The sequence below is a fragment of the Macaca mulatta genome, chromosome 18 (genome assembly GCF_049350105.2).
Source record: "Macaca mulatta isolate MMU2019108-1 chromosome 18, T2T-MMU8v2.0, whole genome shotgun sequence".
NCBI classification, from domain to species: Eukaryota; Metazoa; Chordata; class Mammalia; order Primates; family Cercopithecidae; genus Macaca; species Macaca mulatta.
Window position 1 is genome coordinate 65,354,059 of NC_133423.1, and position 17,451 is coordinate 65,371,509.

The window sequence follows — 17,451 nt, forward strand, 5'->3', positions numbered from 1 at the left end:
AGTCATTCTAACACTGAACTTGTTATTCCCAGCCCCATCGCATTCTATAATACCATTTCCCCAACTTGCATCTCTGTGCCCAAAGTCACCTAGCTAACCATTCATCTTGACTTCTCCACCTTCCTGGCAACTCACATTTTATAAATCGCTGGGCCCTATTGTTTTGGCCTCCCCACTGTCTCTCGCATCCACTACTTCCCTCCCCTCCATTCCCACTGCCATAACTCAGTCCCCACATTCATTACCTTGTGCCTAACCTCTAGGATAGTCTTCCTCCTATGCACTGCTGTAAGTGTGCAAGGTCTTCTTGCACAAATACTCTGTCCATTTAGCCCATACTGTTTTCTTTGCCAAGAGTCAGTCATTTCTCTATTTCAAATTTATCAAATCCCATTTGTATCTCAAGGTCAAAATCAAATACCACTTTCTCCATAACTTCATGAGCACCCCCTCCTTTCTTAAAATAACTGCTTCATCAACTCATATCTTTAAACATTCTACATCGTTTGAGGCACGTCTCACTTCATGTTATATTGTCTGTCCTTTCTGTTTTTTCAAGTGGATTGTAAGAAGGCATAGTCTTATTTAGCTGTTTTTTCCATAGTACTTTCTATGGGGATTTGCCCTTTGTAGGTTTATTGTTGAGTAAATGACCCTTACTAACAAGATTTTTAAAATCCAATAGCACATTTAATGCATAGTTATTTATTTTTTACTTTCATAAATTGGTTTGCAAGCAGTTCTCATGCCTGTCAGCTGAGCCCAGTCATCTCCAGGAGCACATTGGACATGGCTGAAGTAGTGGTTGTGTTTAGAAATTGCTATAAACTGGGCTTTCATCTTATTTTCATCATATTCTCATGATTCCATGCTGTAACTTATCTGCCACTTCTCATTTCAGGGAGAGTGGAGAAGAGAAGAGAACAAAAAGTAACTTCAGGTAAGATTTTTTTCTAATGGGCTCCAGCTTTATTTCCTGATTTTATTTCCACCTTTAAAATGTTTTTAATTTATTATTCAAAAATACACACTAAAATTCATCATTTATGGTTTTTGAACTGGTCGATATTAATTTAATTAAAATAAATTCACACATTTAGCTTTTTCACTTTCACATCAGTTATTCCCTTTTCATTCAATCATTACATTCAAAAGAAAATGAGATGTAATGTCGTTTAATTTTTTCATGATTATCTATTTAAAGGTAAGTCTTGCAACCAACAGTATTAAAATACAGACGTTGTGATGTGATAGTTGACAGTTGACAACCAGTTTAGTTTCCCAAGTGACTGTGAATCTCAATTTTATTTCCTAAAACCGTTTATGTAGTGGATGTTTTTCAGGACAATATTAACTGAGAAGCGTCTTTATGTTTTGGAGGAATTTCAAGAATGCCTTCACTTCTAAATTCATATGGATGCAGAAGTGAACCACGCTTTGGCAGAGTGCCATTGCACATAGTAGGGGTCAATATTTGCTAACTAATACAAACTTAAGTTTTTACATTTTCATATTTCCATTACTCGCCTTTTAGCTTAAAGTTGTGAGGTAAGACAGATTTTCATTTATCAAGTCAATCTTTGCATAGGAGCAGTGTTGCAGCTCACAGTGCCCAGAAATTGCCAACAACCATAGAGAATGCTAATTTGGCATGTGTACCTATGCCCGCCATCCTTCCCAAGTTTCCACCAACCATTACTCCTGTGATAAGTGAGCGCTACCAATCACTCCCATCCACTAGCTTCTTTTAGCTTCATTTCTTGTCTGGTAATAAGATATTGTGTGTGTTTAATAAGATATTGTGTGTGTTTCCAAAAAGTCAGTATAGTCAGTAGAAGACAAAGATCCATCTTAATCTAAAAGTGTATAAAGAGCATATGTCTCTTTTCTCCTTTCTAACCTTAGCGTTCATTTCAGATAAGTGGGCAACTTACTACCTGCATGAATTTCCTGTTAAATATTATTGTTTGCGTTCTCTAGGAATCTTTTAAGGCCTGATCATGAACACACACACACACACACACACACACACACACACACACACACACACACACATAATTATGAAAGCAAGAAAGTTTCTGATTCCCTCACAGGTATGATTACCTTCATTATTGCTCCTTAGGGGAGAAATTATTTGTACAGCTTCTAAAATTCTATTTCCATAATGCTGTAAGTCCTACCTTCTTAGTTAAAGAAAATACACAGTTTGGAAGAAAGCTAAGTTGGCCAAAGTGTTAAGTCTGATGCCTCATTAGGTTCCCTCCATAGTCATGGCTTCTAAAATTCTGTGTGATCAAGGTGACGCCAAGGTTAGAGACAGAGGCAGGACGAGGACTTAGGCATCTTCACTCCTTGTCCTTTCCTGCACCCCCACCATGCTAACCTTTCTTTTCAAAACAAAGTGCTAGTCATTTTAATGCTTTGTTCAGTGACTTGCTTAATAAAACACTTCTCAACAAATGGAAAATCTTTAAGGCAGCAGCATCTTTGATAGGGAACACAGGTCACTAGAGTTATGAGAAAACCCCCTTTACTAGTGGGATTTTTACAAATTTGCCCTATCTGATTTATAGCTTGTCAATTGCCTGATTTCTATGAGAGGGTGAGGTTAAGGAGAACTAATGGATAGAGCCCATATTCTAGGGGAATGTTAGGGGACTCCTAATCATTTCAAAGGACAACAAATCATGCCCTCAGGAAATCTAAATTTGTAACAATAGTCTGAGTTTTTAAGATTGGAACATACTGTTTGCCCCTATAGTCATAAATACTACAATCAGTCTGTGGTGCTGGCCTGAATGTAGACTTCTTTAGATAAAGTACGTGGCTAAGATACCGAAAACATCATGGACACTCCTATTTCTGACTTCCTGCTTGGATTTTTTCACATCTTTGTTCATTTTCCTCAGATTCTATGTCCTGCCTCCTCAGTTACTATATACCCCGCACCCTCTTGTTTACAGCTGAGTTTATCTCCCAGCTAAGAAAGACGAATATTAGGTTCTAGACCCTTTCAATCTACCCTATCCTATTGCACTAAATGTATAATAATTGAGACAAAAAAATTAGAAAATATTTTAGAATATTCCTATTAAAACCAGGACCTACCAAGACCCTCATTTTTTGGTTGGTTAAGGTTAATTCTTTGTTTAAAGACTCTTGGACTAAGATGAAAGTTACACAGAAGCAACTTTTTGTTCAGGGTAAGAAATAACTTCACAACAAGGAAACGTCTCTGGCACTGGAAAGAATGAGATTATGTTTGTAAACATGTGCAGGGGTTGGGCACCTCCTAAAAGAATGATGACAAGAGATTGATAAAGATTTTGGTTAAATCATTGCTAAAGTTTTTTCTAATGTGTCTATGATTCTATTGCCATTTTCACTTAATTGAAATGGCTCTACTATGTATAATGGTCGTCAACAAAACTTAAGTAGCTTTCATTTCATTACATAACTGAGTGAATCATGTTCCAAAGATTACACTAATTTAGTTTGGACTGAGTTTCTCAGTAAAGCATCTAGCTGATGGTGTTAAGACTGTGGAATTAAACTGTCCTGTAGTCTATTTAGTGACTTCTATTTAGAGTCCGTCTACAGTGATTGCAATCCTGGCTATTGATTCATGTGTAATGCTACTTTTCATACACCAGAAATAACTCACAAGAGAATATGTATAACTTGGTATCATTCATTGTCATTTTTGAAAATCCATTCAAATTATATGCCCCTTGATACTAAACTTGGAAGTCTATGTCATATTCATACAATATGGTTAGAAACATCAAAACTAAATTTGGCGATTTGGCTTGGTAAAGAATATTATAAAATATATGGTGGTATAATGATAAATGGACAAATATGAGGAGGCAAATACCTGATGTCATCAATGTTCTATTTTCCTTTGATTCTCTTTACCAGGAAAATTTTTTAAAAGATCAGCTATTTCATAGATTTTACATAAAAACTTCATTGTTTGAAGTACCTTTGTCTCATCAGAAGAAAGACTTCTTTGTGGGCCATGGAATTCTCAATATTAGAAAGCAACACAGCATAAAATTCAAAGAGGAATTCTTGTGAAGAAAAGTGGATTATCAATTATTGTTAGGATGCTTACTAACATAAACTATGGGAATACCATCTGTTAAATCTATATTCCAACATTTCCAAGAAGAAGAACCCTTACAAATTCAGTTAAGTATAATGGAAAGAATAGCCCTAGTGGACCAGAGAATGGAGAAATCAATTGTGTACTTTTCGCTTATGACATTAGAGCAATCCCTAAAGTTAGAAATGGTTTGTTCATTTGCATAATTTGCAAAAAGCTACCCATAGAGAAGAACAATGTGGTTGGTTTTTTTATTTTTTATTTTTATTTTTTTTTGTCAACTCAAAAGGCGAAATTCATTATTGGAAATTTAGCAAATGTAGAACATCTGCTTTGCAAGCTCAGTCCCTTGCTGCTTACTTTTTGAGTGTGTTCCTTCTTGGAAATGTTCTACAACAACAATGGCAACTCCATTTTAAAACTTTTTAACACACATTTAACATGCAGTCATTCAGGAAAAAAAAAATAAGTAGATACTGAATAAAATCTTCCATCTGTGCGTGAATAACATGTTCACTTTATTATATGTCACATTTATTGAATACAAATAATATTTAGCACATTTAGCATGATTTTTCTCTAGGCTATTTCTATTTTTATAGTGTTTTTGCCATAGTTCCTATACACTATCCAAAAAAAAAAAAAAAAACTTAAAAATCAAGAGTGAAAAGGACCTATTTTGTGATAGTTTTAATTATTGGTGACCAACATTAAACATATGAAGTTAGCAGGTAGAAGACATTGTGACAAATACATTTAAGCAAACTATTATCCTTGAAAACCCATCATTTTGGACATCGGTATTTTGCAATATCTGCACATTTCATTCTCACTTTGAGAATCATTATTCCAGTTAGAATCAAGCTTAAAATGCTTACCATTCTAACTTGTTCATAGCTTATAAAAGCTATTTTCTTGACAGCACCTCAGGCACCACAAAAGGGGCAAAGAAGGAATCTGAGGTATTTATAAGTTGATACTTTCAATTTGATAAATATTTTAATGGTCCAGGACTTGTGCTTAACATCAGAGATGCAAAGTGAATAAGATGTGGGATAAATATCCTTAATTCACTCACTTTCAGTTCAGGGAGAAAAGCAAGTACACATGATTACAACATGGTGCCTTTTAAAGAATGATGTACAAGGTATTATGAGGAATTCAGGGAGGGCTTCCTGGAAGAGGTGAGACTTGAGTCAATCCTTGAAGAAAGAATTAGAGTAGTTTACCAGGTTAAAAAAAGGGAAAAGAGCTTGCTGTCCAAAGGAGTGTGTTCATGCAAACTAAACAAATCTGAAACACCTAATAGTTAATGAAAGAGACATTGCCAGAGAGATGAAGGTAGCTGGAAAAGGCATGGCCTATTGAGGGAAAGCTTAGTGATTTAATAAGACTGGAGCAGAGTCACAAACAAGAAGTGGGAGATGTGGCCAAAATGTAGGCACATGCCAGAATCAACAAGGACCATCTATGCCATTCCATGGAGTTTGGGCTTTATGCAGTAAGTGCTGTAAGCTAATGAAGTACAAGGAATTACAGAATCCATTTGCCTTTTCTAAAAATCTCTCCAGAAAAGAGATTTCTAAAAATCTCAGTGGAAGTATGGATTGGAAGAGAAATTGGCGGGAGGCAAGGAAATCAGGGAGGATATCATTTTAATTACCCAAGAATAACAGGATGAAGGTCTGAGGTGTCTTTACTAAGACAGTGACATTAGAGAGGAAATGGAATCCAGATACATTTACAAGATCAAATTGACCTGGTTGGATATGGAAAGTATGGGAGGACAACTCCTAGGTTTCCCGCCTTAGAGAAGAGATGTATACTGCAACCTGTGTAGGGAATACAGGGAGAGAGAGAAGTTTGGTAGAGAAAATAATAAATTCAGTCATATCTATGTTGATTATAATGTAGCATGTGTGATATGGGGGCAGAATTGTGTCAAGAATGTCAAATAAGCAGTAGGTTTTGGACAATAGAGCCTAGAACTTCAGAGAGATGCAGATTTGCCTTTTAAGTGGTTGGTTCCTGGATAAGAGCTGAAGCCCTTGCTATGAATGAGCTCCAAAGGGAGTCAGGAGTGAGAAAAGAGACAAGGCAAGGCTGAATCGTTAGAACATCCCCAACATTAATAAAGAACACAGTAAGATAAATCAGAGACCAAGAGCGAAGGAAAGAGAAATCAAAGCTGTCCTGTGAGAATCAACAGCATTCTCTGTCTCTGAATCCAAGAAAGAGAGAACGTTAAAAGGAGGGACTGGTCAAACCTGTCCAGTGCCACAGAGTGAGCAAGTAAAATAAGCACTGAAAACATCTATTGGAGTTACGGGGAGATATCTACTCATCACCACAGAGAAATTATTCTGGAGGAATTCTGTAAGTGAAAACCAAGTGATAAGGGATTAAGGAGCGAGTATAAGACAAACGCAGACTTGTTCTTTCAAAGAATATGTGAAGGGAAGGAGAGTGAGAAGGAAGAAGATATAAAAGAGAGAGACAGGGAGAGAGGGAGGGCGGGAGAGAGAGAGAGAGAGAGAGAGAGAGAGAGAGAGAGAGAGAGAGAGAAGAGAAGAGCTTAATCCTTAAGCCTTTAAGTTGGGGAAAATTGATGTTTATTGAACCTGCTATTTTCAGGCTCTGTGCCCGGTATCTTCTACTTGAGCCTTTAAATGAACATGTAAAGTTTGTTTATGGTCAACATTTTAAAAATTGGAAAGCTGAGATTGGGAAGAGTTAAATTACTTGCTTTAGGCCCCATTTATTAACTGGTGGAACCAGAAATAAAACCTAGGCCATGGCTTGCTAGAGCCAGCTTATAATATCTGGAAAGCTGTCTGGAGAGAACTGATTGTGCTCCTCTCTTCCCGGCCCTGCATTCAGTGAGGTCATGCAGGTGGCTTAAAATTGGCCATGGTGGGAGTATTTACACCATGGAAATTGGCAAACACTACAAACCAGGTTTCATTCAGTTTTAAACATTGACCAGTGTGCCCCTGGATCTAGGTCTGTGTGATAGCAAAGCCTGCCCATTTCCCACTGCCCTCCTATGTGACTTGGTCAAGTTCACTTGGGTTAGCTAGAAGATGGCAGAGTTGAGACTTGAACCCAGACCTGTGATCCACATCTGGCCTAACAGAGACCCCAAGGGACTGCTGAAAAAAGCAAAATATTTTTTCCTAAGATCTTATGCCCAGTGGCCCAGGTTGGTATAAACAAAGTCTCATATTTTTCCATCCTGTAGTTCAGAACTACGGCTTTTCTGCCTCAGCCTCCCAGGCAATCCATCTCCAGCATGTTTGCTTTTTTAAGCAGCTTTCCTGAAGACCTGGCTCTCTGAACTATGTTAATGAATTCTACTTTTAAAAGCAACCATTTTTCTCTGGGTTTATGGTTTCAGAACAATATTTATTGTTAAATGAAATAAAGTCTCTTAGATGCATTTTCCCATCCACAAAATGGAAGACTTACACTTGGGCTGTTCATTAAAAGAAGTCCTACAGACTTTATCTTTAAACAAATTTCATTTTCCAGCCGGTCGAATTTATGATAGAGGTTAAATAACAACACAGCTGTGTCACATTATTTTTTAAATACCTTAAATTTTACTGTATAACACTGCATTTAAAGGAGTGTGTGTATGCAAACTAGACAAATCTGAAATGATAAGTAGCTAATGAAGGAGAAATTGCCATGTCACACCACATAGTCAAAGTACAGAAACGAACACATCTACCTGAAATTCTCTCCACATATTTGATGTTTAATTTGGATTGGTCTTCTACTACACTGAACAGGATTTATTTTCACACAGTTGAGACTTGAAGTATGCTTTCTTTAGGTGGCAGGGGGGAAATATTATCTTCAGCTGCATCACAATAAATTTCACAGGGTACCTCCTTGTGTAACTGAAAAAGAGAAATTTTATCTGTGTTGATTCTTTCACAAACAACATGTGTGTTTTTCTTTCACCCAGAAGAGGAAATGGAGAATAATTTCATAATTTGTGTTAGCCAAAGATTACTTTAGGCTTTCATCTTCAATTAAATATAGTATTACAAAAACAAGTCACAAAGAATTCCCAATTGCAATAGAAAGTAACTCAAATAAAAATGAACACTCAAGAGCTAGGTGATAAATCTCATCAAGGCAACATGAGACGAAGCAGGTCTCGACAAAATTGGGCTCATGCTATTAGGCTCATACGTATGTGTTGAATGATCAACTACTTTATCATGGAAGTTGTATCAAAGGGCAACCTAGGTGTGTGGATCTCTGTATCAATCAATATAATAATGACAGTAACTACACTCTTATGTGACATGACCTGTAATTGAGCATTCTAGGTAAATGCATATTTTGACTAGCTGAAAGTGTCATTTATATAAACAAAGGATTACAAATGCACACAGAAATAGAATATCAGAGATCCTCAGCCTGGCTTGTGAAAGGAGTGTTAAGTCATACCTGATTTTCCCACAGGGAAAAAAAATGAGGTGGTTATTTCTAACCAGGAAACAGATGTCTAACTTGTTCTTTTAAATAGAAATGAGCACAAACATTTTAATCAACTGAAAATGATATACTTGTGTACTGTGCAACTTAAAACCTTCTAAAGTGAATATATGTCACTTGAGTCATGTAGTACAGAAATCAATCATATACATTGTCCCATTATTTAACTGAAAATCCCCAGATAAGAGCATTTGTAGGACAACAGAGAAGCCATGAAACTCTAAGGAAACATGAAATGCCTCAAGTCCACTCACCTTAGAAGTGAGGTTATGACTTGAGTGGCAGTTGGAGGAATTCCAAGAAAGGCTAAGCCTTAGTGGGAAAACAGACCCACAAAGGGAGGTGCCTGTTGTGGGGGACACCAACACCAGGAGTCCCTTTCAGAAGCAGCTGAGTGATCTGATTAATTAATTCACACTGAGGGGTTATAGATGACCATGAAGTACCACATTATTCAGTGTAACTAGCATATTTAAATTTTCTTAGACGTGATCCAGTGTCTTGGCTTCCATTTGGACCATTTAAAGGGTGGGATGATCCTGACCATGCCCCATGCCTTTCTTTAACATCTTTCCATCGTTTGAGTCCCTGGCAAATGTCCGTCTACCCTAGCTTACCTTCATTTCCTTACACATCTTTACTATGGCCTAGTTATTAGTATGACTATAAGTCTCTAATACATTTCACACTGCATAGAAACAATCTGTACTTCTCAGTCAGATATAGTCCTTTCCTCCTCCAAAAAGTCCCTGAAATGCAATTTTACCAAGCCTTCTCTCAAAACGAATAGTTCTCTCTTTCACTGATATCCAGAGACAGACAAAACACTACATTCAAAACCTGACTTTATTTAATGCACTTTTATCTTGTTTTCTCTGGCCATTTTTCTTACCTAATCTGCTAGCTTTCTTGCCATTTCAAAATGTTCATCCCAGGACATATAGATAAGCAAATATGAACCACATTAAATTTAATATTTTCCCTTAACCTTCATGGTAACTTGAAATGAACTAGATCTTTCTGCAGCAATAGGAGCAATATAGTTATATGACTTTTAAAAATTATGTATTTATTTTTTTAATTATAAAATACACATAAGACTTACCATTTTAATCATGTTTATATGTTAAAAACATTCAGTGGCATTAAGTACATTCACATTGTTGTGCAACTGTCATCACCACCCATTCACAGAAATCTTTTCCGCTTGCACAACTGAAACTCTGTATTCTTTAAACAGTAACTCCCCATTCTGCCATCCCTCTGTCCCTTGCAAGCACGATTTCACTGTCTGTCTCCATAAATTTGACTACTCTGAGGCCGGGCGCGGTGGTTCACGCCTGTAATCCCAGCACTTTGGGAGGCCTAGGTGGGCGGATCACGAGGTCAGGAGATCGAGACCATCCTGGCTACCACGGTGAAACCCCATCTCTACGAAAAATACAAAAAATTAACCGGGCGTGTGGTGGGCGCCTGTAATCCCAGCTGCTCGGGAGGCTGAGGGGGGAGAATGGCGTGAACTCAGGAGGCGGAGCTTGCAGTGACCCAAGATCGCGCCACCGCACTCCAGCCTGGGCGACAGAGCGAGACTCCGTCTCAAAAAAAAAAAAAATTGACTATTCTGGGTACTTTATATAGGTAGAATCATATAATATTTCTGTTTTTGTGGCTAATTTCATAACGTCAAATTTCATCCATGTTATAGTATGTGCCAGAATTTCCCTCCTTTTTACGGCTGATTCAATTGTCTGTATATATTGCATTTTATTTATCCATTCATCCAACAATGGGCCCTTGGGTTGCTTCCACCTCTTGGCTATTTTGAATTATACTGCTGTGAACATGGGTGTACAAATATATCTCTTCAGACCCTGCTTTCCATTTTTTTGGTATATACCCCAGAAATAGAATTGCTGAGTCATGTGGTACCTTACAAGGTTTTAACTTAGGCAGAAAGAACAGGTAAATTTGTAAGACTCTCCAGATTTCATAATTATTTACTTGTTGGTGTGTTTTTTGTTGTTGCTGTTGTTTTTTACTCTCTTGCTTTCTTCTAGATCATTAGTATCCAATAAAAATGCAATGTAAGCCATATATATAAATTACATTTTGAGTAGCTGCATTTCAAAAAGTAAAATGTAATAGGAGAAATTAATTTAATGATACATTATTTAAGCCAGGATATTGAAAGTATTATTGCAGCATGCTATCAATAGAAGAAATTATTCATTAGATGCTAGAAATGATAGATATGCTGAACATGTGTATTATAATAGAAAATAGTAGATTACATGATGCAATCACTGAAGAGAAAGGTAGTCTATGAAAACAATAAAGTTACGGTTAATAAAAAAAACACTTTATTTCAGATTTTAAAGTAACATTTTAATTAATTAAAATAAAATTTCAATTTCTGAACTGTTCTAGTCACATAGCAAGTTCTCAACAGCCGTGTGTGGCCAGCAGCTACCATAGTGGACACTGCAGAGCTGAACCCCTCACTGGAAGTTCTTTTTATTTTGACTGAGTCTAGCTTTATTGCCCAGAATGGAGCGCGATCTTGGCTCACTGCAACCTCCGACTCCCAGGTTCAAGCGATTCTCCTGCTTCAGCCTCCCAAGCAGCTGGGATTACAGGTGCATGCCACCACACCCAGCTAATTTTTGTATTTTTAGTAGAGACAGAGTTTCACCATGTTGGTCAGGCTGGTCTCAAACTCCTGACTTCAAGTCATCCGCCCACCTCAGCCTCCCAAAGTGCTGGGATTACAGGTGTGAGCCACCACGCCTGGACAGAAAGTTATCTTCTTTCTTTAACCCAGTGCAAATGTACAAAATATTTTTTAAAGTAAGATATGAATTCATTTTTAAAATTTAATTTACTTTTCTAGTGCTTATCTAAAACACAAGAATAAATAATTCTTGTCATTTAATAAGAAAGAATAAAAAGAGAGATAATCAATTTTTAAAATATAACCCCATAGCAGAAGTCTTTAAATAACAGCTTCCGAACATATGTGTGTTAGGTCCTGGTTTCACATTAAAGTACCAGTAATGCCCTATTCTTGGCGTCTTAATTATAGTTGTAATGTTTGAATTTCAGTGAACTTCTCAAGAAGCATTTAGTATATATACTTGGCAGCAATGCTTTCTTATCTGAATGGCTTGAGAACTGGCAGGAGTCAAAGACCTTGAGAGCTTGTAAAAATTAAAAAAAAAAAAAAACTTAATTAAATGACCTGAAAGATGGATTTAATCATCTCGTTTTTAAATAACATATTATTATTATTATTAGTGGCAAAAATAAGCCAACAGGTGCCTCCGATCAGCTTGCATTGTTTGTCTGTTTTGTTTTGTTTTGTTTTGTTTTTGAGACAGGGTCTCACGCTGCACTCAGTTGCTCAGGCTGGAATCCAGTGGCACAATCACAGCTCACTGCAGCTTAGATGTCTTGGGCTCAAGTAATCCTCTTGCCTCAGCCTCCTGAGTAGCAAGGACACACAGGCGTGCATCACCACACCCAGCTATTTTTTTTTTTATTATTTTTTAGTAGAGACGAGGTCTCACTATGTTGCCCAGGATGGTCTTGAACTCCTGGGTTCCAGCAATCCTCCTGCCTCAGCCTCCCAAAGTGCTGAGATTACAGGCGTGAGCCACCATGCCCAGGCATTTGTTTGTCTTTTCAGAGACCACTGAGTTGTATCCAGTATGAACACAATAGGATCTAGTTCAGTGTAAGCTGGGCATCATACCCTTTCCACTAGTAAATTATCAAATTCATTATTATTACTCATGAGAAAATGTCAAAGGAAGATCTCTTTTCTGGGTGAACAGTAACAGGTTTGGATATGAAGATGGCAGATATGAGGGACCACTCAGTTCATATTGCTGAAAAAAATGTAAACGCCAAGGCTAAGATGTGAGCAATTGAGATTTTTAAAAACCATTTGACTTCAGAATTTGTATAAGCAATATACTACGTGACACAATAATCAATAAATACTCATTGATGAAGGACCTCTCTAAACGACAGAAAACAAATGTGCCCAATAAGCATATAGATGTTTTTCACAGCAGTGGCGTAAGAAGACTTGAAGACAAAATTTAGTTCAGAGCGTTTTCAACCAACAAAAATATAGCCGCTGTTTAGCAACTCCCCACTTCCCCCTTCCTGCAGCCCCTGATAAGTTCTAGGGATCCACTGGACAGCATCGTACCTACAGTTCATGATACTGTATCATACATGTAAAGTCTGTTTAAAGGGCGGTTCTCATGTTGTGTTCTTACCATAAAATAAAATTTAAACAAATAATAGTCTCTTTCTATCTAGCAGGAGCGATTGGCTCATTGCAGGTATAAGCACACCAAAAAGGTAACCAAAATGTCAAAAATCATGTTGTGGCCCAGTTCTTGGTCCCAGGCACTTAGAGATTTAGAATATACGGGTCTTAGGCAGACAGGAAGTTTTCATGTTGCTTGGCTTTGCCTGAAGTAGGGAGAAATATGATCTTAAGGAATGAAGCTTTTCAGCTTTTCAGTGTGTTTGAAAATTATCTTAACAAAATGTTGGAAAACAGAAACAAAACAAAACACAGCACCTGTGCCTCTGTATTTCCTTCTATAGAAACCCTGTAATGTAATTCTAGGTGACATTATTTAACTCTAGGTTACATTGTATTCCCAGAGGTCTAGTTGGATTGCCACATCAGTTTGTGTCTTCTGGACAGTTTAGACAAGCAAGAGATATTAGTTTCTTTTTTAAATGGTCCATCCTTTCTTTCCTGAAACTGGAGATAGAAAGGTGGAAGTCCAGTTATCCTCAGCCTTGACACTTACCTATGAAGCAGGATTCTTGCTTCTTCCATGTCCCATGGGAAGAGCTGATGCACTTTGCTCTCTTTTTTTAAATTTTTAAATTTTTATTTATTTATTTATTGTATTATTATACTTCAAGTTCAAGGGTACATGTGCACAAGGTGCAGGTTTGTTACATATGTATACATGTGCCATGTTGGTGTGCTGCACCCATTAACTCATTATTTACATTAGGTATATCTCCTAATGCTATCCCTCCCCCCTCCCCCCTCCCCACAATAGGCCTCGGTGTGTGATGTTCCCCTTCCTGTGTCCAAGTGTTCTCATTGTTCAATTCCCACCTATGAGTGAGAACATGCAGTATTTGGTTTTCTGTTCTTCCAATAGTTTGCTGAGAATGATGCTTTCCAGCTGCATCCATGTCCCTACAAAGGACACGAACTCATCCTTTTCTATGGCTGCATAGTATTCCGTGGTATATATGACCTTTCTCTCTTTTCACCAACCTGAATCATCCAGTGTCTGTATTTGTTCTGCATTCAAAATATCATATGTACCATTACACTCGGAAAATGGATGTGTACTTTTGAATTTGGCACATGAATATAGATATATATAGCGTTTTAAATATTTTTATTTGTTTCCAAATTTATTGAGGTATAATTGACAAAATTATATACAGTTAAGGTGTACAATCTGATGTTTTGATATATGCATACATTGTTAAATCATCACCATTATCACACTAACTAACATATCTGTCACCTCACATAATTACTTTTTGCATATGTGCGTGTGTTGAGAACACTTATGATCTACCCTCAGGAAATTTTAAATTTTACAACACAGTATTGTCAACTACAGTCACCATGCTCTACATTGTACCTCTAGAACACAGGAAGGGGAGCATCACACACTGGGGCCTATTGTGGGGAGGGGGGAGGAGGGAGGAATAGCATTGGGAGATATACTCAATGTAAATAACGAGTTGATGGGTGCAGCACACCAACATGGCACATGTATGCATATGTAACAAACCTGCACGTTGTGCACATGCACCCTAGAACTTAAAGTATGATAATAATACAAAAATAAATAAATAAATATAATTATGAACTCATAATTATATCTATGAGTTCAACAATTTTAGATTCTACATATAATTGAGATTATATAGAATTTGTCTTTCTGCCTCTGGCTTATTTTACTGAGCATAATGTCCTCCAAGTCCATCCACGTCATCACAAATGGCAGGATTTTCTTCTTTTTTTGAGACTATATAATATTCTATTATGTGTGCATTATATGTAATGCATTATATATTATATGTGCACATATATAATACATATACATATATAAAATGTATATATGTGCACATGTAAACAATGGAATACACACACACACCCCTCACATCTTCTTTATCCATTTATCTGTTGGTAGACATTTAGGTTGTTTCCATATCCTGGCTATTTTGAATAATGCTGCAATTATATAAGAAACGCATACAACCTAATAGCAAAAAAACCAGCAAAAACCATGATTTAAAAATGGACAAAGACCCTGAAGAGGCATTGCTCAAAAGAATGCATACAAATGGCCAATAGGTATATGAAAATGTATTCAACATCACTAATCATCAGGGAAATGCAAATCAAAACCACAATGGCATATTAGCTCACACTTATCAGAATGGCTATCATCAAAAAGAGAAAAGATCACAAGTGTTGGCAAGGATGAGGAGAAAAGGGAATCCTAATACACTGTTGGTGATCATGTAAATTAGTACATCCATTGTAGAAAACCATATGGAAATTCCTTTAAAAATTAAAAATGAGCTACTTTATCATCCAGCAATCCCATTTCTGGGTATATATAGCCAAAAGACTTGAATTCAGCATCTCAAAGAGATATATTAAACTGTTTTTCTCTAACTTTAAATAACCTGCTTCAGTAGGCCTATATTTTTCTATTTTAAGAAGCAAAGCTTTCAACTTTTTCAACTTTCAACTTTTTTAATTAAAAAAGAACACACACATTCATCAGTCTATGGTAATTATCCCATCAGAAGAGGTAAAATTAAATTCTGGGGAGTTGTACATGGGTATCACATTAGCCAGAATGGGAGAGGAAGACTTCTCTGAGGAGGAGGCATTTGAGCTAAATCTTGAGTGATATGAAGGAACCAGCCTTGAGCAGATCTGAGAGAAGAGTGCAAAGGCCCTGAGGCAGGGCAAGCTTGGTGGGTTGAGGAAGAAGAAAGTTGGTGTGGCTGGAGCATGATGAGCAAGGGTGAACGTGTGGCAGCATGCAGCTTACATGGGGCCTTATAGACTGTGGGAAACAGTTTGGGTTTTATGATAATTGCATTGAGAAAAAAATAAACACTGGAGAATTTTAAGCCAGGTAATGAGATTTTTTTAAGCTCTCTGATACAGGTGGGATTTTAGAAAAAAAGTGGAGATGGGGAGCCCATTTAAGAAAGCTGTTAAAGTAAACCAGGAGAAAAATGAAGTGGCCGAGACCAAGGTGGTTTCAGTAGAAATAATGAGATGCTGTCAGATTTAGGAAGGATTTTAGAAGTAAAACTGACAGCACATGCTGATAGAGTGGATGTGGAAGGATGCGAAAACAGAGATAAAGGAGGACTCCAGGTTTACGGTGAGAACAAGCTAGTGAATAATACTATTAGCTGAGATATGGCAGACACGAGAGGATCCATTTGGGGGGCTGAGGATAAAAGGAGATATCTATTTTATTTATCTTAAATTTGAAATGACTGTTACCTACCAAAGCAATGATGTTTCTTGGATATCTACAGCAATTATCTAGGTTAGAAACAGGGAAGCAGCAGTGGGGATGGGGAAGTGGGTGGGTTTGAGAAATGTTTGAAGAAGGAATGAACAGGACCTGGTTATCGATGACATGTAAGCAATGGAGGACTGCAAGAGGAATTCCAAGGCCCCTGATTTGAGTGACTGAGAGGTGGCACAGGAACCGGAGCATGTTCGGAAGGGAAGAGGAGGACTTCATATTTAGATAGGCTCTGTTTTGGTGCTCATGGAAAACCTGAGGCCATGTGCTCTGGGCACATTCTTATTTTGAGCTCAGGTAAGAAATACAGTTCAGAAATTTAGGAGTCACCAGTGTTAACACAGTTGTCATTAGAGCCAACAAAATGAATGAGATTACCCAGAAAAGGCCCATAGCACACACACAAAAAAAGAGACTTTATTTCAGATCAAAAGAAAAAGCTTGATGTGTGTCTTGCTGGTGAGCAAAGTAATCTTGAAAATGAGAGAAAGAGAAGGGAGGCAATGGCGCAAACATCCTTCCAAATCAGAGGCATTATTTTATCAGAAGTAACTCCTCTTCAGCCAGGACCTGCAACAAGGAAATATTGGACATAAATGCAAGTCTCACATCCAAAGAGCAAAACCTGCAACCACAGAGCAGGATGATAAAGAACTCAGAAATGGAGACTTTGATCTCGAACTGTGTGTGTGAAAAGGGTGGGGTAAAGGACGGATCACTGTATATCCAGATGATTATTTGGGTTGGGTGACTGTCTTCCAGACAGTTGAGGACAGCAGATGACAAACTGGAAGTAATAGGTACAAACCACGGTGACAGGGACTGATAGCAAGGGTGCTGGGCTATTCAAAGAAACCTGGTTCTGACTCCAAGATTAGTGAACACTCACTGCCCGACAGCTGCCTTTGTGGAATAATAGAAGGTCTGTGTCTGGGAGGAATTCTGGAGATTACATGGTGCTAATTTTTAATTTCACAAATGAATTGAATAAAGCCCTGGGACATTAATTTGTTAAAAGTCAGACACCTGCTTTCAGGTAACGTGTGCAATGATAGTGGAGGCATTCCTGTGGTACTCTGATACTGTTTATGGAGCTATTTTCAAAGGATATGAAACTAATTTTAAATGTGCCTTTGGTATGTTGCAAAGCTGTAGCTACTCCTGGCGGAAGTCAGGTGTAAAGGGTGCTGGCTCTCATTTCCAACT

At 37.5% G+C, this 17,451-nt stretch overlaps 1 protein-coding gene across 3 annotated transcripts in view; it reads left to right on the forward strand.

Annotated features, from left to right (window-relative positions):
- The window catches only part of CHST9 (carbohydrate sulfotransferase 9), a 292,759-nt gene that overhangs the window by 130,732 nt on the left and 144,576 nt on the right, over positions 1-17,451 (forward strand). For all 3 annotated transcript variants that reach the window (XM_077974631.1, XM_077974632.1, NM_001261472.1), the window contains 1 exon segment: positions 902-940. In XM_077974631.1, coding sequence (XP_077830757.1) covers positions 902-940 — 39 coding nt within the window.